Source organism: Morone saxatilis, unplaced genomic scaffold, assembly GCF_004916995.1.
Source record: "Morone saxatilis isolate NCDOM2014 unplaced genomic scaffold, NCSU_SB_2.0 Contig3, whole genome shotgun sequence".
Classification (NCBI taxonomy): Eukaryota; Metazoa; Chordata; class Actinopteri; family Moronidae; genus Morone; species Morone saxatilis.
This window is the reverse complement of record NW_023339873.1, coordinates 5,893,862-5,920,290: the sequence shown is the minus strand read 5'-3', so window position 1 is coordinate 5,920,290 and position 26,429 is coordinate 5,893,862. Positions and strand designations below refer to the sequence as shown.

Genomic DNA, 26,429 nt, shown 5'->3' with positions numbered 1-26,429 from the left:
TCCATCCAAAAGTGGATTGATGGACCTCCATTATGGCCAAGTGGACATGATTCTACACTCAGCACCTGTGGCACAATGTCGAATATGATTTACCTGACTGCCATAAGCATTTTGTACCTGCCTGTCTTACTGTTCGAGGCATTTGTGTTGTCTAAAGGCAAGTATGAGAGGTCAGTGGTGCCGAGCTCTGCCTCTCGCCTGGTGGCCAGGATGGACGGGGATATTATAATCGGCGCCCTCTTCTCTGTTCACCACCAACCATCCGCTGAGAAGGTGGCAGACAGGAAATGTGGAGAGGTCCGTGAGCAGTACGGCATCCAAAGAGTGGAGGCCATGTTCCACGCCTTGGATCGGATTAACTCGGACCCAAACCTGTTGCCCAACATCAGCCTGGGCTGCGAGATCAGGGACTCCTGCTGGCACTCCTCGGTGGCTCTGGAGCAGAGCATCGAGTTCATACGAGACTCTCTCATCTCAATCCGGGACGAGAATGACGGCTCCAGGTGGTGCATCGAGGGGGCACCTTCCAGTCAGCCGCCACCGACCAAGAAGCCCATCGCAGGGGTGATCGGGCCCGGCTCAAGCTCGGTTGCGATTCAAGTTCAGAACCTCCTGCAGCTGTTCAACATCCCACAGATTGCCTATTCTGCAACCAGTATTGACCTCAGTGACAAGACTTTATTCAAGTACTTCCTCAGGGTTGTGCCGTCAGACACTCTTCAGGCCAGGGCCCTCCTGGACATCGTCAAACGATACAACTGGACCTATGTGTCTGCAGTGCACACAGAGGGTAAGATTTCTCATCAAGAGATACTCCAGTGATTTATTGCACTCATATAAAGCTGGCAGACTCTCGAGAGACAGATTAATAGGGGGAAAAGGCAGAGATGTTCTGAATTTTGAATTTGAGTTATTTGATAGGTTCTCAGTCTATCTGACCTTCATCAGATTATGTAAAATACAGTGGACATGCAGGTCTTTATCATTGGCAGTTTAAAAACGCCTGTGTTCCCCCTGGTGGCAGAAAGCTCCACCTCTTTGGAAATGTAGCTTCCAAATCCTGTGAGGCATACAAACTGAAGCCATAACAAAGCACAAAGAAACACTGAAAATGGAGGGAAAAAACATATAAAAACAGGAAGCACATTATAATTTTATCACATAGTAAATGGGGCTTTGAAAGGAATCAGACTAGAGCTGTCAATAAATCAGAGATCCCCAGAGACCACAAACATTTCAGAGCATTCAGGCGAAGGCCATCGTGAACCTCATACCCTAAATTCTACATAAGAAATATAGATATGAAAACATCTTGGATTGCAGTATAACTCACATTAAAAACAATAAAGTGATATATTAAATCGATCTAAGTGAGCAGAAATCTTCACTTTGCACACTTTGACGCTTCCAGCTCCTCAGCAAAGATTCAGCCGAGTGGAGCAGTTGTCATCCTTCCTTTATTTGACAGGGACAAAGGCAATTTAACATAGTTTCAATACAAAGCGTGAAACTGATGATGCTGCACGGAGAGTTTAGAGCTAGTGCTCATTTTCAACTTTAATTAAAATGTGCAGCTTTAAGAATCATAAAAGATACAGATATGAAAATACAATAAAACACACACACAATACACCACGACACAATGTGGGTACAGCTCTGGTTTGCTGGTATGGTCAAGCTCCAGAACACTGGATCCTACATCTCCCATGATGCAAGGCATTAGCATTTTTTCATCATTTGTCAACAGTTCTGTCTTCTTAGTGCTTTTCCCTCTCGTTGAGGCAACAGGAGGACAAATTAAAGACAAGGAGGAAATAAGGTCCATCTTAGAAACTCCTGTAGCACAGAGGCAGGAGCTCTCCACCGTCTCTGCTAGCTTAGCACTGATTTAATCAATGCTGCTGCAATGCCGTAAGTGTTGTTTTATCCTGTGAATGACATATGTAGACGGCTCCTCTAACAGCAGGTGGCTGCAGACAGTTGTGGTCTCATTTGTGAGGCTCATCTACATGATATTAGTATAAACAGAGGGTAGTTTCAGAGGAGGAGGGAGAAAATTATGTTTTTAATGCTTGTTTGTGCGGTCCATAAACACCAATTGTACATTTACAAGACACAAAATTACTTTCTTTTCTTTTCTTCCTCAGTGTTGTCCGCAGGAGTCTGGATTTGTTGCTCCTGCAGGTGTCAGCTGCTGTTGCAACTAGAGATGGAAACAGTTAGTTGATTAATCGAATTGTTAGTCGACAGAAAATTAATCTGCAACTATTTTGATGATTGATTAACTGTTTGAGTAATAGTAACATTTTCTGCTTCCAGCCTCTGAAATGGACGGATTTGCTGCTTTTTTCTCTCACATGATAATAAACCAAAAAAAATGGGTTTTGCCCTGTTGGATGGAGAAAGATGTTACCTTGAGTTAAATTGTGATGGAAATCTTATTTCCTGGCATTGTATAGACAAAAAAATTAATCAGTTACTGAAGATAATAATCACAGTTTTAATTGATAATGAAAATAACCACTAGTTCTAGCTCTTGCTGCAACCGGTATTTGATCTGCATACAAATATTTATTCTATGTGATGCAGATCTAGAAGATACTGAAATTCTATTTTATATTCAATTATCAGTCCAGGCTGACAGACCAAAGCTCATACACATCCTCCCACTTTTATATTACTTTTCAACAAATCTTACATCACATAACAGGTGATGTACTGCTTTTTATAAGCCTGTAAAAGCATATAAATTATAATACAGATTAGAATAATTAAGATTCCACCCACAGAGCAAACTCTGATACCGCATACAGTACCTGAAATACCCATAAAGCAGCTGTTGCAGTCTCATCTGTATTTTCACTGAGGGGATTTGAGTCAAGTTTGTGATAAGCTGATAAAAATCCAATCAAAACCTGGCAAGCCATCTTTGTTTACTGAGATGAAGATCTGTATGTCGTTCTGGCAATAAAATGAATAAGCTCTATGTATTGTACGTTTTGGAAGCAGAGAGCCTAATGTTGAAGCTTTCTGTAATCATTTCTTGGGTTCATCAGTGACAGTGTAACCTAAAAGTGCTCTCCTCGTCCTCAGATACAGTTGCTGAGGTCACCTTAGCCCTGCTTGCTCTAGTTGTACTGTTCTTGATTCCATAAAAAGACGTCTGCGGATGTAACGGACCACTTAAAGGCTAAAGGAAGAGATTCCCTGAACAGTTTTAGTCAGAAAAAAGACAGTGTTCGACATTTAACGACATCTTAGTGAAGCTGTGAATCAAAACCCATTGATTATTTCCTTCTCTTCTGTGAATGAAACTCACAGCTCCTGTTGTCTTTCTCAGGTAACTACGGGGAGAGTGGGATGGAAGTGTTCAAAGAGCTCGCCGCACAGGACGGCCTCTGCATCGCCCACTCTGACAAGATCTACAGCAACGCCGGGGAGAAGCACTTTGACAGGCTGCTGAGGAAGCTGCGCGAGCGTCTGCCTAAAGCCCGAGTTGTTGTCTGCTTCTGTGAAGGCATGACAGTCCGAGGGCTGCTGATGGCCATGAGAAGGCTTGGAGTAGCCGGAGAGTTCCTCCTAATTGGCAGGTTTGTTAGAGACTGTTTTCCCATGGGGTTTTTTTTGTTGCTTTGTCTCTCATGTTTTTGTTTTTTGGGGTTGAAAACATTCTAAGAAGAATGATGAAAATAATGTTTTCTCTTAGTGCTTTTTAGAAAAATATTGTTTGCCATGAAACTTTATTTTTTTAACACTATAATGATCACACAACCTCATAACATTGGTTATTTGTGCCACGTGGATTAATGACACTGGTGAAGATAATTATAGGTGACAATCACAATATCCACCTCAACAACCTCACAAGGTCCATGTAGTAGCTGTTGTAGAGCTTTGAACCGTATAATGTATCATCCTCAACAGACAGAGGTTGCCCAGTCCATTGTCCATCTCTCTGAGCGCTGAGGACTTCTCATTCATGTTGGTTGAGATTGAAAATTAATTCTTTCAATTTGCTAATACATGCAACATAAATATAAGACCGCTTTGGAGTCGTTTGGTCAATTTAGCAGCTGCTCTTAAGCTTTCTTTTGCATTTTATTGTATAATCGTGTACAGTACGTTCAGTATTATCCAGGAAAACACAGATGTTGAATTGCCTTTCAGCTACGCTCAGGGGTTTGCAAACAGAAGTTTAAAGGTTTGTTCGAGGTTGTTTTCCTCACAGACTCTTTATGTTTTAGCTTTTTAAGACTTCATGGTCATAAAACTCAGTCAACACATTAATAATCAAGCAAACTGCATATTTAAGTATTTCATTATTATCCAGAAAAATGAAATACAGAGATTGAATAGGCTGTTATTTTATTCAGGTGCTCTTGATGGTACACACTAAGTTCAAGTTTTCAAACAATTGTTTGCAGGATCATGAAAATAATTCTTTCTCTTTTTTAATTTTACAGAGTTTTTAATATGTTTTAGGGGAAATGAAACTCAGTCAACACAATAATTATTAGTTAAATTAAAAGTTTAGGTAAGAAACCCCATTTTCCAAAAAAAGGTCCATTTTGTAGCTTATTATTTGTAGAGCTTTTGATCGTATCACACAATTTTCCTTAGCAGATGATTTTGATTTTTCTGAGCTTACTTTAGTCTTACTCTTTAGTGTTTAGTCTTGACCTTGGAAACAAAAGTTTATAAAATCTTATTACAAGGTCTGTTTAGTAGCCGTTCTGGAGGTTTTGATTGTGTTTTATTGTATAGTTGTACATTATATTAAGGTAAGGTTATTTTATACACAGTGGCAGTTAACAGTGCTTTACAGATTGCATAAGAGATAAAAAATTAAATGAATGAAGTCAGGATAAAATATAAAAGATAATAATGACTCTAATAATAATATAACATTAAAACATGCAATAAGATGGTCAATAAATAGTAAATTGTCCTGAGAAATGACACCATAATTCTGTGAGGAAAACACGAAACATATGTTTCAATGCTGTTCAATTGCTGTAATATTTAGCTCCACTAAGGATGGATGGTATACACAAAGTTCATATGGAACCGAAATATTCTTTTTTCCTACTGGGAGTAGAGTTCCTCTGAAAGCAGAAGATGCTTTGAGTCAGGCTCAGTAATGAATAATGCATCCATGCAGCGAGCTCTCCCTCTCCCTGTCAGATCACAGGCAGGATGGGCTAATATGGGACAGCACCTCCAGCATAAGCTGGGGAATGTGGAGTAGTGAACATCAAAGCTCATATCAGCACTTATAACCAGACATTCCCTCTTTGTGGAGTCTCAGATCACCTCAAGTCCTGTTAGGAGCAGTCGCAGCACCTGAAATGAGGCGACAATAAAAGCTCGCTATGGTTAATTTACTGAGAGCTGTAAAGGCTGGTGAGAAGGACTCAAAACTCTTTTTCTCATGCATGCATGAAAAAATTGTTTGTTTTACTGCCTAAACTTGCGCTCACCCCTTCCACTTGAATTTGCACTGCTGCTAAAGTCTCCACGGAAGATAAGCAGGGCGTGAGTTTGGTAGAGCAGTGTGTGTGTGTTTTCTGGGTCAAGGAGACTACTGAAAAAGGAAAATGTTTTTTAGAGCAATGCAGTAAGTGAACACATGCAGGCAATGTGCAATGGGCCAATTGAAAACGCCTGAGGCGCTGGTCATTGGCCATCCATCTTCTGCTGTGTGGAGGATGAAAGAAATGGCTGTTCTTACACCACAGATCCCACACAGCTCAAACAACAGACAACTCATTTTGATCAACTCTCCAGTGAAGCTCCCGTTGCTTTGGTAAAAAGAATATATCAGTTTTATGATACTGTGCTCGACAAACACTTGACACTTAATCTTTGAAAACATCTTCCTCCCAGATGAATTATTTCCTAAAAACATAATTCAGATTTACAGTAATAATCTCTGCTAGTACTTTCAATAATGCCTCCTTCCCCCTAAATCAAATTATTCATGAACGTGTGATAGATCTGTGTTATAAATCTGTACAGTATGTGCCGTGTGTTGACGTCAGAGCTGTAGGTTTTTGGCTCTCAGAGTGTTGGACTAGGGGGAGTGTGATGCTGAGAAGCAGATGGCCAGGTACTGTTGATACTGTCACAATGGACAGCCATTGTCAGCTCGTTCCTGAAGTGCCAGCCAAGCCAAACGTGCTATTGGCTTTGGCTTTTGAAGGCTGGTAACTGATATTTTTGTACTGTGGATGAACTGCATTTTGTGTAATATTCAGTATCTTAAAATGTTTCTGTTTTCAACACAAAGCTTCATTGTTTTGCCCCAGATCTAATTCTGTCTTCGCTGGGGTGGAAAAGCCTGTGAATCAGCATCTGAACAATGCATTTGACACCAAATCTGACTGTTTTAAGAAAAGTCTCAGTAGTTTCGCAGTGTTACTCATCACAGCTATTTAACAGAAAAAGGGTACTTTAAAGCTCCAGTCTGTATTTGAGAGGACAGAAATGAAATATAATATTCAAGTTTTCATTCATTGTTATGTTTTTATTACCTTAGAATGAGAACAGAGAGAGTGGGTCCTCTTTTACAGAGTCTGCAATTATGAACCAACATGCAAGGTGAGCTGGTTTGGTTGGTTTTAATCTGCAACTTCACTGCTAGATGCCACTGAATCCTACACACTGGTCTTTTAAATTATAAAATTATGAAGAAACAACACTAAAAGCGTACATGATAGTAGCTATGTGCTGTTCACTTATTCACAGTGGTGTTTTAGCTAAATGCAAGGCTGGATTACGGACCAGGCCAGTGGGCCCCTGGGCCTTGGACTGCCAGGGTGCCTCTAAGCCTCAGGCCGCCCGTGGCCCAAGACTTCCAAAGGACATGTGCCCAGGGGTCTCACGGGACCATGATCAGGACTAAAGGCTAATGCTGTCAGCATGCTAACATACTCACTGTGCTGATGTTGAAATGCTGACATGGTATGTGGCATTGGGTCATGCTGTTTGGACCTTAACAAATAGACATTAAATAAAACATTAAATACATAAATAAAACATGTTAACTAATGTTCACCATGTTCACCATATTAGTTTAGGATGTTCAAGACATATTCCTCATAAAGCACATATATGAATCTCATAGTGGCGCTAGATGAAAAGTCAAGTGATTACAAAAGATATCAACATTATTAGATGGAGACTGTTAATGTCATTGTCATGTACAGAATTTATTCATTTACATTCATCTAATAGTTCAGATATTTCAGTATGAAGCAAAATCATGGCTCGACCGACATTGCCATCCCTAGTGCCGTGCTAGATTAAAACCACATGCAGAATATTGCCATTCTGCACATGAAGATCTGAGTTTTAATGTTAAAACTCAGTTAAATATTTTATTATATTCAGTGTATTGTTGCAGCTGATGCTATTTAAGTCCTTTACATAACCCCTGTTCTCCTCCCTCATTTCTCACTCATGCTGTATCACATATATGCATCACAGATTTGATCCCACTCTAATGCTGCTTTAAAAATACTCAAGCAGCATTTGCAACTCAAATGAAGGGAGGTTTTTTTTTTTAATTGAGTATGAATCAAGTGTAAAACAAAAGCCTTTGTCTCATCAACATGATCTTTTGTGACAGGATTCAATGCAGAATTTATTTTTTAATTGCCAAGCATGTAAACTATAAATACAAACTATGACCAGTGGAGATTTAAAAAAAGAAAAATAGTCAAAATCACACTAACTGAGTCTGTGGGGAGGGTGGGAGCTCGTTTCTCTCCCGGGCAGATTGTACGGCTACAGAACTAATCTGTGAATTCTCACCGGACTTGTGATTGTGTTGTGGAGACTTTTTTTTTCTTCTTTCGGCAAGTACAGTGAGCACTCCACGCCCCTCAGCGGGAAGGCTGAAAGGGAAACAAAGTCAGGGCAACAAAAGGGAGGAGGGTCTCTGCAGGATTCAGTCTGGCTTGTTAGTGAGGCTGCACGTAGCTTCAAAGACACCAGACATTCAGAGCTCCAACAGCATCGTAAAACAACAATGTTGCTTTTGCCAGATGCTGACTGCTGTAGGTTACTTATCTTATAATTGTTAGAATTTGTTTGCAGCTAAAGGATTTTATATTATTATCTCCACCACGTGTAAAGGGGATCATGCATTTGGTCATGTGTGTCCGTGTCAGTGTGATTGTGTATGTGTCTGTCTGCAGCTAATACTTCTGGATGACTTTATGCTCAAGGACCTTTTGTTGATCCACAAAGCTTGAAAAACCTTGAAGAACCTATTTTAATGATTGCTCTGTTTTATACCATCATTGCCTGCTGACTTCTCAAGGTCCTTAACCGGCCAGTAGACCCCGAAGTGAACAACAACTGCTCCAGTTTGGAATCTTGTTTCCACCAGGGACAACGTACGTTAGTGATGATGGACTCTTTTGTTGGCATTTTCCCTTTAAAATTGACATTGCTGGTGTTTTGGAATTGTTCAAGATCTCCTGAGTGAGAGTGATCATTCAAGTTGTCACAGAGTTTTTTCCAGTAAAGCAATGAACAAAACCAATTTGTACTAAAATCCAGTTTGTCCTTCAGAGCAAACCTAATTCTTTTAAGGTGAAGTGTACCAAATAATTTAGCTTTAATGTTGTTAAAGGTGACTCTGGTGTTTTATAGTGTTGTAGTAATATTTTCTTCGCTGCACCATAAACAGTCTCCTCAAAGTGGACTGTCTCTTTAATGTGCCAAAATTGATCCTCGTTGCAGTACCAACCACCCTTGAAAAAGGGTTTTACGGCATAAAAAAAGCTATGTATTAAAGTCCTTCTGGCAGAATTACATTTATCATATTGTGCTGCTACCTGAGGAAAAATCCTTTGGTTTAATTCTGCTATAGAATAACCTGTGTAACTCCTTAAATTCCCCTAATTTCTTAAATCTCAAATAGAATCACAACTAGGAAAACAGGTTAAGAACAGATAGAATATTTATGCATCAGATAGTTAGAAAAGTCTTTGAGGATTCTGAAAATTACTTCAGAAAGGAGGTAAGCATTGTGAATGACCTGCAGGGTTTTTTAAAGGTCGTCTGGTATTTATTTGATTAGAAAATACAGATGCTAAGCTCTGTGTCTAGAATGCATGAGAGCCACGAACTGGGGCTGGTTCCAGTTGTACTATTTTAAGTGTGTTCCTCTCTGCAGCGATGGCTGGGCAGACCGAGTCGAGGTGGTGGAGGGATATGAACAGGAGGCTGTGGGCGGCATCACTGTGAAGCTGCAGTCTGAAGAGGTCTCCTCCTTCGATGACTACTTCCTGAAGCTCAGGCTCAGCACCAACACCCGCAACCCGTGGTTCCCCGAGTTCTGGCAGTACCGGTTTCAGTGCCGCCTTCCCGGACACCCGCAAGAGAACCTGAATTATGCACGAAACTGCTCAGGTAGCTAAACAGTTCATCAGGCATTTATGATGTTTTCTGCAGTTTTTCTAGTTGACATTTTTACGGCAGTGTGCACATCAGCTTGTCTTTTTTAACTGTTCTGATGTGTGCAATGCCCAGAGGACGATGCCAAAAGGCCCCATAAACTGGAACACATTCTTTAATTATGAATTAGACTGCCAGAGGGTAAATTTCTCTCTGAGTCAATCCAATAACATTTTTTTTTGTTCATATTGTTCATTTCTGTGACACTTGGCTTTACAGAGGATGATGATCTAGGTAAATTAAATCATTTTCTTTTACAAAGGAGCAAAGTAAATGCATTAGTTTAAGTTCTTGGTTTTTCTCGAAACAATGCTCAACAAGCATGTTTCCAAAACATGTTTATTTTACATACTGCTCATACACATTTCTTTAAAAAAAATATATTTACACAATATATATTTACGTTTTCAATCTTAATTTACGAGGTTTATACCATTATTGCTGCTCTTTCACCAAACATTCACCATTTCTAAAATCATTTTAAAACTCTTTCAAATGAATCATATTGATGAACGTAAATATAAAATAATGCATGCAGCAAAAAAAAGAAGCAATTTTTATATTTTTCAGTTGACAGCTCTCAAGGTTCTTCAAGTGATTTTTTTCCCCCCACCTCACTTTCTGCCGTTGTTTTAATCTTTATTTTTCTTTGCAGCGTTTGCACATTACTCACAATAATAGAGCCTCTCTTCTTTATTATGCACATACCTCAAGCTTTTATTCATCCTTACAAAGCATCATATTTTAATAGCAGTTATTAGAGTATTTATTTTTGCCTCATAAGTGGAGATAGAGTTATTGTTTGCTGTCCTGTCACTTGTTTTTATTTTATTATTTATATTTGTATTCATTTTTTTGGTGTAGAACTCCAAGACGGTGAGTGAATCCCTCTGAATGGAACCATAATGCTCCTCACTTTGGGAATATACATAGAGGTTGACTGATATTAAGGTTTTATCACATGATGTAATTATTTAAGTATAGTCACTTTATATTCTTAATAACCTTTTTCTCTTGAATTGTACTATTAATCTCAGTTAACCTCTAATATATGAAGCTATTGGGATGTTTTTATTTGTTTTTTCTTACACTACACTGAGTGAGAGCCCAACAATTGATCCTGATCTGCTCTCACTTTGTGCTTTCACGACCTTTGTGGCCTTAAGACAGTCATATAAAACAGCCCAATAACATTTGAGTGAGATTGTAACTGGCTGGTCTGGCTTAAGTTGCATGTAGGCACGGAAATAGTGAAGCCATAGCGCAACAGACCCGTATTTTGAGAAGCACTGTATTGTAGTTTTATCCATATTTGGACAGAGAAGTTGTCATGCAGCCAACTAATCCCAACGTGCAGCAGTATGTCCTCTGCTTGCATGCTGTCATCATGACATCATTTCATCATGAGTGAAGCTCACACAGCTCAGCGAGTGAGGCGAGCGTCAAAGCCAAGAAGCTGTTAAACTAGGTCATCACCAGCAGTTCCCATCGGACGCTCACCCAGCTGCTACCCAACTGAATTCACTGTTTATGTGTTTGTTTGCGCAAGCAGTCAGTTTCTCAGCAGTCCCCTTTTAACGATCACTACTTGATTTAGCACAAGTGGTAAGAAACCCACCAGCAGTGACTGATGGTCATAGAGCAGCCTCGTGTATCACACTGTTAAATGTGGTTGGCTGCAGTGGGTGAATCCTGTCTTACACACGGAGTTTACAGACAAGCGGAAATGTAGCAACTGACAATGTTAATAAAGTTATATAACTGGATCTGGATCTGCATCAATAAATCATTACAGTACACAATACAACCTTATTGTCCACAATTGTCTTTGGGCCGACTGTATATGACATAACAATAACACTGACTGTATGAATTGTATTTTATTCATTTTTTCTTGAAAATGAAATACAATATACAGTATTTAAGAAAAATACTAAACTAAAGATTATATACATTTACCTGAAGAGTTTTACTCAACTTATAAGAAAAATGGAAATAATGTGAAAATAATGAAAGATTTCTAAAAATTCAAAGATCTTGTCTTTGCACCGAAAGCTATTACAAGATATTTAGATATTCTGCAAACAAATGACATACAAATAAACAAATAAAGCTGAATTTATTATCTCCTATTACCTTTCAAATTATATTTACTATAAATTACACGTTTTTAGCTGACAGTGTAACAACATTCCTGTTTATAATAATTCAGTCACTGTCATATTACACTATTATTGTACCATCAATAAAATATATGAAACTGTTGTCATAAATTCCCTTTTAGTGGAAATTCAGTTGCATTTTGGCAAACAGTATCATTTTCCATCAGATATTACGTTATCAGTTGCTACATAACACTCTACTTCCTTTGCATAAATTATAAAACAGGGAGTTTGGAACAGATTCAGGTGACAGATAGGGTGAAGCGAACTACAGCAGTGTATCACATAATCTTCCGTGCTATTAGCTATAATAGACCACAGATTAGATTAAAATTCATAGGCTCCGATGGCACTAGAGTGCTAATGATGATATGCTTTACCACTGTGATCCTTTTGTAAAAGAAGTCTAAGTAAGTGTGATATAAAAGTGCATGTGAATTATAGTGAGAGGTTTCGTTGATGATTATAAGGGCTCAAAGTTTTTAGGTAGAAAGAGAGATTTAGATAGTTGTTCCCTTGCTACCAAGTGCTGATCTCACACAAGTTGTCTGTGCTGTTGCAAAAGATGGTTTTCAACCAAGGAAATATATGAAAAAAGATCCTCTTCAACTCCAAGGGCTGCCAAACATCCGTACCTGCGCCAATGTTTTATTCAAATGGATTGAATGCATGGTGTAGCACTTTGTAAAAACACTAAGTTGACATGATACTCTGACATAAAGCAACTAAAAAACCTGCTTAATCTGCTTCTAGCTTGCATTACACTGAACTGATAGGGTGTGCTTGAGCATCACACGCTGTTTGTATCCAAATCTTAATCATTTTGTCCCATTCACTCATCGCGTTTGTCTGAGGAAAACAATACGTACAGAACACAACAGATTGAAATACATGGGAATAGTTGAATCATTTTTCTGCTTGAGGAGACACAATCTCACACACACACACAGTACTTCAGACCAACTCTAATTGAATCCTGACTCATGAATGCAGAAATGGATAGTCTTGCCATGGTAACAAGGTTTCTTTGAAGCCATTTTCTGAAGCTTCCAGTTCTTTTAAAGCAGTCTCCCACAGAGGCAAAGAGACGTGTAGCTTGCTGCCTGTATTCAGAGAGTAATTATAACAATGCACCCTATCACTCCTTTGTAATATGTTACATCATGCTAGATGCATCTGTACAGTACACCCTGAAATTTAGAATCAATTTGTACAACATAACACATAACATGCTACTGCTTGCAGCAATGAAGCACCTCCCGTAAGGCTTTTCCTTAAAAAAAAAGAAACGTTCCTGGAGATGAATCCTCATTGTTCTCTCATGTGTGGGCAGGTTATGAAAACCTGGAGGACAACTATGTTCAAGACAGCAAGATGGGCTTCGTCATCAATGCCATCTATGCCATGGCCCACGGGCTGCATGACATGCACACTCACCTCTGTCCTGATCACGTGGGGCTCTGTGAAAACATGAAGCCTGTTGATGGCAGCCATTTACTGGACTTTCTCCTCAAGACCACCTTCACAGGCGTTTCTGGAGAGGACATATGGTTTGACCAAAATGGCGACTCACCTGGGAGGTAAAACACACTTTCCTTACATTCTTCTCGAAATTATTCAAATTCTTTGGTTAACTTTTAACTTTTTATAATCTGAATCCTGTAATTAAAGCACTATTAAGTGACCTGCAACCGGTGGTGGAAGAAGTATTTATATCCTTTACTTTAAGGTCCAGGTGTAACATTTAGTAAGATTTATTGGCAGAAATGGAATATAATATTCATGGGTATATAAGAATCGTAGTGTTTTCTTTACCTAAGAATGAGCCGGTCGTCTTTCATGGAGTCCTTCATGTTGAACCGCCATGTTTCTACAGTAGCCCAGAATAGACAAACAAAACACTGGCTCTAGACAGGGCATTTTTTGTGTGTTTTGCAGCCACCAAAGTTTCTCCTTCGTGCTTGAAAAGGGAGGGTGAAGTATTAGCCGTAAAATGCTTTTGTCCAAAATGACTTACAATAAATAATTCAAATATTAATATACAGCACTCCACATTTATTATACAGCATCCCAAATATACTTTCAATTAGAGCTATACATCTGCAAACATGAGTGCACTATTAATGCCAGTGTGATGACTATATATTTTTTTAATTAAATAAATTTAAAGGTTGCTTTTAAGTTGGTCATATGTCCCTACTGAAATGAGAGAAGCAATTATCTAGCCACGTAAATGACACATACTCTAAAAATCCTATTCAATTTATCCTAAAATGACTGAAATTGGAAAAAGGCAGCTATACTCCAGATCATATAGCAACAGTTGTTCGAGCACTTTCATCAGTTGCCAACTAAAGTTGCGTCGTCGGGTGGGGTTGGAGTGTCTTTGACACTTCAGCTGGGAGTTTTTATTTCAAAACAGAAAGTAAGTGAGATGAAAGGCAGACACATCAGCACCTGGCAGTTATTTTTTTTGTGCAGTAAAGTGGCAGTAAAACTCTTATTATTTCCCCTTTAAGAATTGATTCAGCGTTGGTAAAATCTCGATGAGTCATGTCTTCCTCTAACTCATGGCTTTTCTATCCACTATCAGGTATGAGATTATGAACTTCCAGCATGTGGAGCCTGGTGTTTATGACTACATCAACATTGGCTCCTGGCATGAGAGCATGCTCAGTCTTGACGAGGAGCTGATTCAGATGAATCGCAGTGACATGGTCCGCTCTGTCTGCAGTGAGCCCTGCTCCAAAGGAGAGATCAAGGTAAGGGACAAATCCTTAAGGGACTATACTGCTAATATTGTGACTGTATGTTAAGTATGAACCTCTTTGTTGTAGCTTTGTGGTTCAGTCTTTGCATTAAACTTACTGTTCTTTAAACATTAGGACTAGAATTATCTCTTTCTTCACTCGGCTAAGAATGAATAGCCTGTTGAGGAAGTATTTTGGTACTACTATTAATAAGGTATAAGTTTTAGCTTATGGCTTTATTAATGGTTAATAGGTCATTTAATCATTTCATGCTTTGTAGATCCACTATAAGCTATTAGTAAGAACCAAATGTGGGTTGCCAGGTTGAGAAAAAGGCTGATGTTTATCCTCATAATTAAGATTCTCCTCCACTCAAAAATGTTTTTGTTCTTGTAGTTGAATGTTTGAGTTTCACTGTGCACAATGATGTATGTGCAGAGTTTTACACTAGAAGGATGTTTTCACATTCATCAGATCAAAGTGGAAAGTTTCTCTGTGCTCATTGAAAATCTGATTTTAAGGTGTGGAGTCTGCAAGCATGATTTTTGACATCACAATTTGCAACCTGTGTGAAAGTGTGATGTAGAAACTTGAATCCTCCAGTGCACAGACACTGAGAATGGACTTTACAGTGAAGTAGGAGACATTTTGTGCCCAGCTGGAAAACTTAAAAATGAACTAAATGTGTATATCCATTTGGGAATTTTTAATTAGGTTGAAGGAGTAGATGTCTTTTTAAGGATTTTAATGTGGAAATTATATACCTTTTTTGTGGAAAAAACATATCCGACAAACATTATTGTGACAAGCAGACTATTTGTATATGTTGTGTCTCTCTAAATTATAAATGTTGGAAATCCAACAACTCATGGGTTTCACACTTTCTAATAAGCCATCAAGTCTGCAATTATACATGTTAATTGGTAATTAATCAAGTCTGCAGTTGTGAGTATTAATAAGATGTTAATTAATGGATTTTGGTCCAGATCACCTGCAGCCCTTTTCTCGAAATAGTAACGGTCAAACAGTCTCACCAGGAGTTTTCAGAACCATGCAATTTAAAAGTTATTATTAATGGTTTATAACAGATCTATAAAGCATTAGTTAGTGATTTATCAACCACTGAAAAAGGCCATAGTTACAACCTATTTCCATTAATACCTGATGACCTTTTCTTTGTCCATCAAGTTCATTCTTTCTATCTTTAGTTTTACTGTAAAAAAAAAACAACAAGTATTTAAATATTTACGGGCACCGGGGCTCCCTTTCACTCAGGGATAAGTTCTTGTAGGAAAAGTATTTTTACATTTCTGTTTCGTCGACCAGGTGATCAGGAAGGGAGAAGTGAGCTGCTGCTGGATCTGCACTGCCTGTAAGGACAATGAGTATGTCCAGGATGAGTTCACATGTAAGGCCTGTGAGCTGGGCTGGTGGCCTGACGAGGAACTGGAAGGTGAGTTTCTACTCCTTAGTCTCCATTTACCTGTGTCTGTAAACTCTCACCTGCTTGGAACACCGTACAAAGGCTGGCAGAGGGCTTAAGTGGCTTTCCTTTAGAGTAGTTTGACATTTTGGTGAATATGTTTATATCCTTTTCCCCCAAGAATTAGGTGAAAAGATTGATACCACCTTTGCATCTGTCTGTTAAAAATAATAAACTGGCAGCCATTTAGCTTAGCATAGAGACTGGAAAAGGATAAATATCTAGCCTGGCACTGTCCAAAGGTAACAAAATCCCCCTACCAGAAACTCTAAAGCTCACTAATTAATACCATACACGTGTGTTGGGGCGCCAGCTCTACCTGGTAAGCTACCGGGGCGCCAATAATGTAATTGTTAAAACTGTGCAAAAATGGTTTTATAGGGGTTTTGTGTCTTCTAGGAGTTTCCGCTGGTTGCCAGGCAACATTACAGTTACGACAGCCGAGAAATGGTTTGGCACATAAATAACCTTAAAATAAAAAGGGATGTAACATGTTAATTTGTGAACTTTAGAGGTGCTGGAAGGCAGATTTTACTGATGGACAGAGCCAGGCTAGCTGTTTCCTGTTTTTATGCTATGTTACGCTAAGCTAAGATAAGCTAAGCTAATTGGCTGCTGGCTGTAGTTCCTGGTTTCAACCTTTTCATCTAATGCTGAGCAAGAAAGTGAATAGGCTAAATGTTTTTCCCAAAATGTGTAATGGTTTCTTTAAATCACCAAAATTTTACTTCTCTGCTAAATTCCTCCAAGACAATAAACCTCATCTGAATAGAACAGCAGATTTTGCTGTTCTGCAATTTTTACATTCAAATTTAGATGAAATTGGGTGACTTCAGTGGCCACAGGCTGAGTTCCTGTTGCACGATTGATGCTTTCAGAAATGAAAGGAGATTCTTTAGTCATATTAAAGGCTCTGTAGAAAGTTAAGTTCCTCCAAGCTTTCACTCGCCTCCTCCCTCCACATGTACCCCGTACAGTTTGTCCTGCTAAAATTTTCTGCAGCGCTATTTCATAAACCTGTTCTGTCCTATTTTCATTGCTTTCCCATGACACCTGAGAGCCATTCATCATCTTCACCATTTTATCCGACAGCAGCCCTACTTCACTTACCGTTCTTCTGGCCCACTTTCAAAGGCCTTCTGTGCTGTTCAAAGACAAGACACTTTCTTAATAGGATCATCCTGCCTACATGCTGTTTCCTTTTTCTTCAACCAGAAGACCTTTAGGTACGCACAGAAACGAGGAAATGTGGAGCGCAGGGATGATATAAAAATGATTCTTGTGCAGTTTTCTAACCCTTGCCCTCCTGCTGTTACACAATAAATAAATAAAGCAATATAAATTAGATATTCAAAGTGTGTCCTCAACATGAAGCAGAAAGGAGATCTTACTTGGATCCGTGAAAAACGCAGTGATTTACTTTGTCCTGGTGCATTGCCCCCCCTCCTCCACTGGCTGCAGCCCAGCCTGGCCATGGCTGAGTAGAAAGGAGTTTATTTATAGTTGAGCTAAAAACCTACTTTGAGACTTACTGTATTTTCTCAGGCTCAAATGTACTTGATTAATTTTGAACATTGCCATACAATAAAGCCTTGAAACTCTAAAAAAATTCTTTGCATTCTTCTGAAATCTACCTTTTATTGAGGCAGTTATTCTGTAGATAACCAGAAATCTAACCACCAAACTGATGTTGAAATGCTGAAAAATATATGAGGTGCTTTTAGTGTATTGTGGCTGTGTTTTTATATTGTCATGTTTTTATACTTTTCAGGCTGTGAGCCAATCCCCCTGCGCTACCTGGAGTGGAGCAATCCAGAGTCCATTATCCAGGTGGTTTTCTCCTGCGTGGGCATCCTGATCACGTCATTTGTTGCCTTCATCTTTGTCTTATATCGTGACACGCCTGTGGTCAAATCCTCCAGCCGAGAGCTCTGCTACATCATCCTCGCAGGGATCTTCCTGGGCTATCTGTGTCCTTTCACCCTCATCGCCCGTCCCACCGTGGCTTCCTGCTACCTCCAGAGGCTCCTTGTCGGACTCTCAGCTGCCATGTGCTACTCCGCCCTGGTAACCAAAACCAACCGCATTGCCCGTATTCTGGCAGGCAGCAAGAAGAAGATTTGCACCAGGAAACCGAGGTTCATGAGCGCTTGGGCTCAAGTGGTTATTGCCTCCATCTTGATCAGTGTCCAGCTCACCTTGGAGGTTACCCTCATCATCATGGAGCCTCCTGAACCCATCAAATCCTACCCCAGCATCAGAGAAGTCTTCCTCATCTGCAACACCAGCAACGTGGGTGTTGTGGCCCCTCTGGGCTACAACGGCTTGCTTATCATGAGCTGCACATATTATGCCTTCAAGACCCGCAACGTTCCTGCAAATTTCAACGAAGCCAAGTACATCGCCTTCACTATGTACACCACATGTATAATCTGGCTGGCGTTTGTGCCAATCTACTTTGGCAGCAACTACAAGATCATCACCACATCCTTCTCTGTAAGCCTCAGTGTGACTGTGGCCTTGGGCTGTATGTTCACACCAAAGATGTACATCATAATTGCCAAACCAGAGCGAAACGTGCGCAGTGCGTTCACTACGTCTGATGCTGTGCGCATGCATGTCGGCGATGGAAAAATTGCCTGCCGAAGCAACAGCCTGCTCAACATGTTCAAGAGGAAGAAGAACACTGGAAACGGCAGGTAGGTTCATTAATTGAGTCTGAGTCCTGCTCCTGAGGCACCTCAGGGATGCTGGTTTTACTGTAATTCCCTCTCAAAGGGAACCTGATGTCTTACTGTATTCACTTTCATAGGGACACCTGTTGTAAAGTGTGACGGATATAGGTCAGTGCTCAATTCACACAGTCATTTTAACCTTTGAACTGGTGGTAAAATTAAAACAAGCATCTCTGTGTGCTAAGGGATGACAAGTGGGATCACAAATACAGAATACAGGGTTTCTGCAGGATTCACCTAATGAAAGATGCTTTAATACCACATAGAATTCAATTTAATTCCAGTTAAAATATTAAAGTATAATGGAAACCAGTAGGGACAATATGGCATAGCATTATTTAGAATTATATCCCCCCTTTTTTAGCACTTTCCAGGAGTATATAACAATAATTCCCAGTGATAGAATAAATCTGGGCCACTGTAGCTAGCAGTTGTGACATTTTCTGCAATAGATCTGATGAAAAAAAAGATTGAGATTAAATCCACTGTCGAAAACAATCCCACTTTTAGTTGCTTTATGTCTCCTGACAGCCTACAATTGGATAAGAAAGCATTTTATAACTACCATCACTGCCTATGACAGGCAAGAGGAAATATTAAAGACTTTTTTAAATTGAATTCAATGCTTTTTAAGATTTTTTAAGACCTGCAGATACCCTGGAACATTACGTACAATATATATTTCAGATAAATATTTTATATTTATCTTTCTTACATGAACCAGAGATGCTGTTTTTTGTCTTCACTCTTCTGGGTTCCTGCAGTAACAGCCGTCTTTATTTTGTTCATAGTTCTAATGGAAAGTCTGTGTCATGGTCTGAACCAGGTGCAAGACATCCTCCAAAAGGGGATCACATGTGGCACAGACTGTCAGTGCATGTGAAGAGACAGGAAGCAGGTTCCAATCAGATGGCTGTCATCAAACCCTTAACTAATACGTACCAAAACAGAGCGCTGGAGTTCTCAGACCTCAGCACTAAGACCTTGTACAATGTGGCTGAGGAGGACGAGAGTGACCCTGTCAGATACAATCCCCCGGCCACTCCCCCCATGATGGCCCACGGGCAAATTCCTGGCTGTGGGCAGATAAAAGACGTGGACGAGGAGGTGGAACTCTATACCCCCGAGCATCTGCAGCCAAATATCATTATTCCCCAACACATCATCATGGACCGCCTCCAGGGGGAGATGGTGGTAAATCGTAAATTCAAGAGTGACATCCCTGAGCTTAATGAGATGATTAGCATGCCTGAGGCCGTGAGCGGCGGCATGCCTGTATACCACCAGGCCCACCTCATCCAGCAGGAACCGGTCCTGCCCATGCACCTCGACCCATTTGACGAGGAGCCCACCTCCCCTTTAGAGGAGGAGGAGATGGAGAATGAGCAGTTTGGCCTTCTCCACGGCTACATGTACAACAACGCCAAGATTCACGATGAGGAGGACTTGGTTGAGGTCAAATTAGCCATGGAGGACTCAGTGGCTCTGATGCCTCCCTCCCCTTTCCGAGATTGCACTGGTTCCCCAGTGAGCCCCTTTCCCAATTCGCCAGTGTCGGAGTCAATCTTGTGCAGTCCTCCAAATGTGACATATGCCTCTGTTATCCTCAGAGACTTCAAGCAAAGCTCCTCAACTCTGTGAGGGTGCACACTACATGTTACCAGTTGTACAATATTTTAACGTTCATAATGACTTGTGCTGTATATGACGATATATAAGGAAAAAGTCATTCTGTGGTCTGACAAGTCATTTTTCACTCTATAACTGATAGCTTTTACATGATAAGGGTGAACAACAAGGCGCCACGTTTTAAAATTCTTTTAGATGTTTTGTCTACAGTAGTGAGAAAAAAAAAGCCTATTTCAAATGCTAACATAAGCTTTTAGGATAAAATAGATTCTGTGCTTATAAGACAACTAAGATTGCCTGTATGTACATTTAATATAAGTAGATTCATTTAATGAATATAGGTGACATAACAAGCAGATTAGTTTGCTGATTTTAAACAGGGCAACTTAATGGTCAATATAATCTGTTTGTAATGCAAAACAGTTTGTCAACAATATTTTTAGAAAAATATGTTTTCTGTTACACATTGTGTGTTTTGTGCTTTATCAGAAAATGGAAGATTTAAAGGAATAGTGCGACATTAAGGAGAATAAACTTATTTGCTTTCTGTAAGAGAGTTTGATGAGAAGATCTCTTCCACTTTAGTATCTGTCGACTAAATATTAAACTACAGCTATCAACAATTAGCTTAGCTTAGCATAAAGATGGGAAACGGGGAAAAGCTAGATTCCTGTTTTTTGTATGGATTAAACAAAAAAGATAGAACATGTTATTTAGTGAGCTTTAGAGGTGCTGGTAGGCATATTTTGTGATGTTTAGACAGCGCGAGGCCGGATGTTTTCTCCTGTTTCCAGTCTTTATGCTAAGCTAACCACACAAACGTGTGTACAAACATGAGAGTGGTATCGATCTTTTGGCACAAAAAGCAAATAAGTGTTTTTCCAAAAATGTCGACCTTTTTCTTTAAGCCGGGAGAGGAGAATAAAAATGTTCTCCTTTGAGGAAATTTAAAAATGTGTTACGTCAACATGATTTCTCGTTGGTAAAAAAAAAAACAAATAAAACAATTATCTGTAAATTTTGATTGATACAGTACTGCCAGGCAAATGCACTGACTGTATCATGAATGTAGCAGAGGACAAGTTCAAGTGCCACATTTTCATTAAGAGTTTTTTTTTTCTACATTTATCTCATTTCTATGGTTCTGAAATGCGAGTTAAACTAGTTTCAAATTTGTATATTTTATAATTAGACATCTGATTTCGTAATTGTATAGATTTATGTATAAGATAAATGACATACATATGTTTTGTGAATGTATGAATTGTGTATCATATTTTGGTATTCAGATGATATCTATATGCATTACAGTATTAGTAAGAACTTATTAGCTGTGTATGCTTCTATCGTGTGATTGGTTGTGCACACCAATCAGTTTCCTAAGTATTAAGACTTAACAAACCAATCAAAACCGTATAATGTGATGAAGTGCTACTGTTACTGTTATACGTAATATTCTGAATAAGCTATTTGCAGCCTGATATATACACAGTATAAATTAAGTCTGCCATTTTAAACAAATATTTACTGTAGAGCATTTAAAAGGTCACTTGTTTGATTGGAGTAAATTAAGTATTTTCTATGCTTTTGTCTCCTGTTTTTCATGGTGAAACATTAGGTGGCGCTCTGCTCTTGGTCTTACTCCAGTGTTTTAAATCAAAGGTCAAATATTTATGGCTTTGGTTTGAAGGAAGAAATTCAAAGCAGTAACACTAAGAAATAGTCGTTAACAGAAGTAGGGTTGAGACATCTACGGTAAATGTAGATTATTTAAAACCTTTGTTTGTTTGAAGCAGACCTAGTTTTACCTGTCTCCATACCTAAGCCTGTTAATTACAACATGGCAGGGATTGCAATGACATTATGTACAGACAAGCTGTTTAAAGTTCTAGTCATTGGGGATATAGGCGTTGGAAAAAGCAGCATTATCATGCGTTATGTTGATAAACGCTTTGATGAAAGATACAAAGGATCTATTGGAGTTGACTTTTCTCTAAAAACAATTGAATGGGATGACAAGACAGTGGCGAGACTACAGATTTGGGATATAGCAGGTGAGTGTAAATATTATGAAGTCTCTGTTGCAGATGTGTGCCCTACGAAGCCAAAACACAATAATATAGACTTTCTGGTATCTGTTTTACCACATATACAAATGATTATACCATAGAAATCTGCAATTACTGTAAAAACAGTGTAAAATCTGCAGTAACAAAACTAAACTAAAAACAAAACTGCAGTAATGCACTCTGGCAAGACAGCTAAAGCCAAATCATTATATCGAGTGAAAGCTACTTTAGCCTTAGCCCCATATATGTACATTTAAATCCAGTCTTTCCACAGATTGTACAGCTAGGAAGAGAACAATGGGGCCATATTTGTAGTTCTTTCAGAAAAGCAGGGCACAGTTGGTTGAAATAGTGGATTTAAATGTTGGTTTCACATCCGGCAAAGATGTTCTCATACAAGGCAGACAGTAAACACCCGTCACATGATCATGAAAATACTTTGAACAATGCAAACTGCTGCCAGATAATAGGTGAAAAAATAACTATGTATTTCCCCCATAAGGTTCCCTTAGTCATGAGGGCTAGATTAGTCAGTGAGATAGTCATGGTTAGCTTAAGTTAAAGCTAAAAAAAACCCAAAACATACTTATTAGTTTCCTTCTAACTGTTATCTGTAAGTGGAACGAATCAATTTTGATAAACTGATATATTGGTTAATGTATTTGTTATTCAACATAATTAAATGAAGTAGTAGCTAATAAAACCCAATTATCATGGAGAATTAAAAACCCAGCTAATGCTAATGTTGTTGTTATGATGATCATGACGGTGATGAAAAATTGATAAGGAATCTGAAAGAAAATACTTTGTAGTTGATTAGATTTCTTAATTGCATTCGTGAGGATTATCCAAAGGCAGAGTGCACCGTTTAGGTTTTACAGTATGAAAATGTTTAATTATGGGGGGTAAAATAATTAACTTAAAAAGGCATACAGTTAAATACAATTAAAGAACTATTGCCAGTGATTCTTTGCTGAAAGTTTTAAATTTGACCTTCACATAAGTCCAACAGGTTATCCATTCTGGAGAAATGACCTTCAATCTCGAATAAATCATGCTGTGTTTTGATTATAACTGTTGAGTAAGTTCACAGTATTGGAGTGCTTTCAGTGCCTTCAAACTGCTGCAAGTAAAACTGCAGCTTTTTTACCCAATGTTTTCTCAGATCTAATTTTAATCCTAACCAGTGTCCATGGAAACATAGCATTTTATTTCAGAAAATGATTGTCGTTAGTCTCTTACTTGTTGCATAACGTTTAGGCTACAGTCCGATTTTATATGATAATTCAAATCACACATAAAACAAACAGTACTGACTAAGTGTCTCTCTCTCGGCCAACTACAAATTAAATTAGCTATACTATAACTATAAACTGTATGTGGTGAAGAATATATTGCACAGATTTATTTTCTCTTCCCTCAAGGCCAGGAGAGGTCTAAGAACATGTCCAGAGTGTACTACAAAGGGGCAATGGGAGCAGTAGTGGTCTTTGACATGACAAACAGCTCCACCTTGGAGGGTGCCTCAGAGTGGAAGCGGGACCTAGATGGCAAAGTCTGTCTGGACAGCGGACATCCAATCCCCGCTGTCCTGCTGGCCAACAAATGTGACATGACAGGAAGACACGAAGACTTGGTGTCCTCTCTGGATGGCTTCTGTAAAGACAACAACTTCATAGGGTGGTTTGAGACCTCTGCAAAGGTGTGTGTTATAGTTTAGTTTTTATGGGAGAAGAAAATCTGTCTGTAGCAGTTAGAGATATGCAGACATTTCTTAGAGGTGTTATTGGTTGAATTAAAACTAAACGAGATTGAGAAATGAGAATTTGCACCACTTAAGTACACTATTACTCAAGACAGGCCCTGTATTATTTATGAAAATCAAATTTTAACACCTTCATTGCTGTATTTAAATGCTAACTTGGTGGTTTTTCTTTAATAAATGTTTGTTGGGGGGGTCACAAGGGGCCCAACAGCTAGTTTTTGCCCAAGGGCAACTGAACATAGTCTTTAACAATTAATAAAGCAAGAGGAGTAACACTTGTTGTTACAAAAAGTAGACCTATCTGACCTAAAGACAAAATGTTGTTAAAGTAGAGCTAAAGAAATTAAATACAGTAAGAATTACTTAAAATAGGTCTTGTAGGCATGTTTTTCTTTTATTCTTCACAATGATAAAGCAAGACTATGAAACATGAAAAGATAAAATAACACATTTTCTTTATTTTACTAATTAAAAGTTAAATTCATAAGCAATAATATGCACCCTTACTCAATTCCATGCCCTCAGAGATTCAGCTTCTCCAGTCATCATCTATGACCAGTAGCTTATCTACAGCCAATGTTAACAAACTTTAGATAGACACTATGACTGAAATTACTGAGTCATATCTCTGACTTTATGACCTTTCTCTACCCCATAATAATGTTACATTGTGTTTTAGCTTTTCATTGCTGTCCTGACAAAAATCTCTCCAAGAAAAACAACCCCATTTATTTTAATGTTTGTTTTAATGGAGATACATCCATTATCATCTATTTAGCAGAAGAAGGAGAATTTTCTCATTACCCATTAAATCACCAAATTTGGAGATTGGAAGCTGGTCTAGACTGTATTTTGTCACTTACTTAAAGGGCTTGTGTCAATAATATTAACTTTACTCTCTAAGCTAGTGATTTATTGACTACATATTGAATTATTTATGTATTTATTTGTTTATATTGTGTTTTCTGCATTTGAGAAATTTGATTTTGCATTGCTGAAGCTCCATTCTGCCTGAGTAAAGCCACCAGTGGATCTTGTGACTCACCATTAGAATTGCATGAGGTTATAATATACTTTATGTGTGAACTTTAACACTGCAGCTATATACAGCATGCTCATAAAACCTCTTAAAATATTAACCCAAAAGTAATATCTTGCAGCCAAGTTTTGAACACCGAGCCAAACACTTAACTCAACGGATGCATACACAATGCTCTAAATCATATTCCCCCCTCACCATTTATAGGACAATATAAATATTGATGAGGCAGGTGCCATCCTTGTCAAACAAATGATGCTCTGCGACACCGACCTGTCCAATGAAGAGGACCACTGGTACGGGATTGAATTGAGCCAGGCTCCGAGGGAGAGTCAGAGCCAGTCATTGTGCTGCTGGAGACCACGGCTCTGAGCCAAACAACATCAGCAACTGGTTAAACGTCTAACAAGACCTGTTTTTGATACCAAGTCATGAATGCACCACAAAGGAGCTATTTCAGAAAGCTAGTGAGCCTGTGTCTCATGTAGTCAGTAACTTCATAATCATATTTCTGCCTTGCTGTGTTTCAGAATCAGAATCAGAATCAGAATCAGAAATCAGAATCAGATCAGAATCTTTCTCAATAAAGTGTCAAGTGTGTGGGCTGCCTCATAAACACCTCTGTGAGATGTTTGAGCTAATTTCTCTGATAATCCACTGATACAGTTAGGCTAATAAAAAGATCAGCATGACACAGATCCTGCTGGGAAAAGTCTGTGACTCTCCCCGTGCAACCAAGACTGGTTGGTGACCTACTATAATGAGAGGCCTGAAACTGTGAAACAGATTTTCTCAAACCACAAAAAACAGCAAGAGTGAGAGAGAGAGTCTTAAAACATTCTTGTATATGAAGCCGTTAAATATTCCTCATTAAACGACAACCTATTCAGCTCCGAGTGTTACTTGTCTGTTATGCAATCCATGCATATAATTATCTGTTAATCACTTCACAGTGAGATGAGCTAAGACCCATGCATAAGCATCACAGCCCGGCTTGATATGGCCAATAGCAGAAAACAGCTATCAGCATGACCTGATTTTGGTGGAGGGAGGAAATATGTGAGAATGCATCACACTGCTACACACACCACCCAGAAAGCACTGAGTTACTGAGTGTGCAAAGCTGCAGGGATGCTGTATTGATAGATAACAATTATCAAAACACATAATATTCTAATTCCTTTTTGTTGGTAAAAGCCATGATATGTCTGCATTTGGAAACTGATGCATTTGCAAGTGTTTGTTGAGAAACTGAGAGACAGAGGGGAAGACACTCTTAGATACAGCAATTACTTCTGATAATGATTTTTTATATTATTTAGTGCTAGA

General features: G+C 38.9%; 2 protein-coding genes across 2 annotated transcripts; both read left to right on the top strand.

The window, feature by feature from the left end:
* grm1b (glutamate receptor, metabotropic 1b) lies at positions 1-20,705 on the top strand. Its single transcript, XM_035673349.1, has 8 exons — positions 1-790; positions 3,341-3,590; positions 9,188-9,423; positions 12,964-13,210; positions 14,224-14,392; positions 15,707-15,833; positions 17,635-18,562; positions 19,390-20,705. The coding sequence occupies exons 1-8, from the start codon at positions 76-78 to the stop codon at positions 20,237-20,239; spliced, it is 3,522 nt and encodes a 1,173-aa protein (XP_035529242.1). The 5' UTR covers positions 1-75; the 3' UTR covers positions 20,240-20,705.
* A 1,263-nt stretch (positions 20,706-21,968) lies between these two features.
* rab32b (RAB32b, member RAS oncogene family) lies at positions 21,969-26,366 on the top strand. Its single transcript, XM_035673348.1, has 3 exons — positions 21,969-22,281; positions 23,721-23,998; positions 25,308-26,366. The coding sequence occupies exons 1-3, from the start codon at positions 22,068-22,070 to the stop codon at positions 25,470-25,472; spliced, it is 657 nt and encodes a 218-aa protein (XP_035529241.1). The 5' UTR covers positions 21,969-22,067; the 3' UTR covers positions 25,473-26,366.
* The last annotated feature ends 63 nt before the right edge of the window (positions 26,367-26,429 follow it).

Coding starts and splice junctions, on each gene's coding strand:
- grm1b (XM_035673349.1), top strand. CDS start 76: ATGTCGAATATGATTTACCTGACTGCCATAAGCATTTTGTACCTGCCT. Junction 3,591..9,187: donor GAGTTCCTCCTAATTGGCAG/GTTTGTTAGAGA, acceptor TCCTCTCTGCAG/CGATGGCTGGGCAGACCGAG. Junction 13,211..14,223: donor AATGGCGACTCACCTGGGAG/GTAAAACACACT, acceptor ATCCACTATCAG/GTATGAGATTATGAACTTCC.
- rab32b (XM_035673348.1), top strand. CDS start 22,068: ATGGCAGGGATTGCAATGACATTATGTACAGACAAGCTGTTTAAAGTT. Junction 22,282..23,720: donor ACAGATTTGGGATATAGCAG/GTGAGTGTAAAT, acceptor TCTTCCCTCAAG/GCCAGGAGAGGTCTAAGAAC. Junction 23,999..25,307: donor GGTTTGAGACCTCTGCAAAG/GTGTGTGTTATA, acceptor CACCATTTATAG/GACAATATAAATATTGATGA.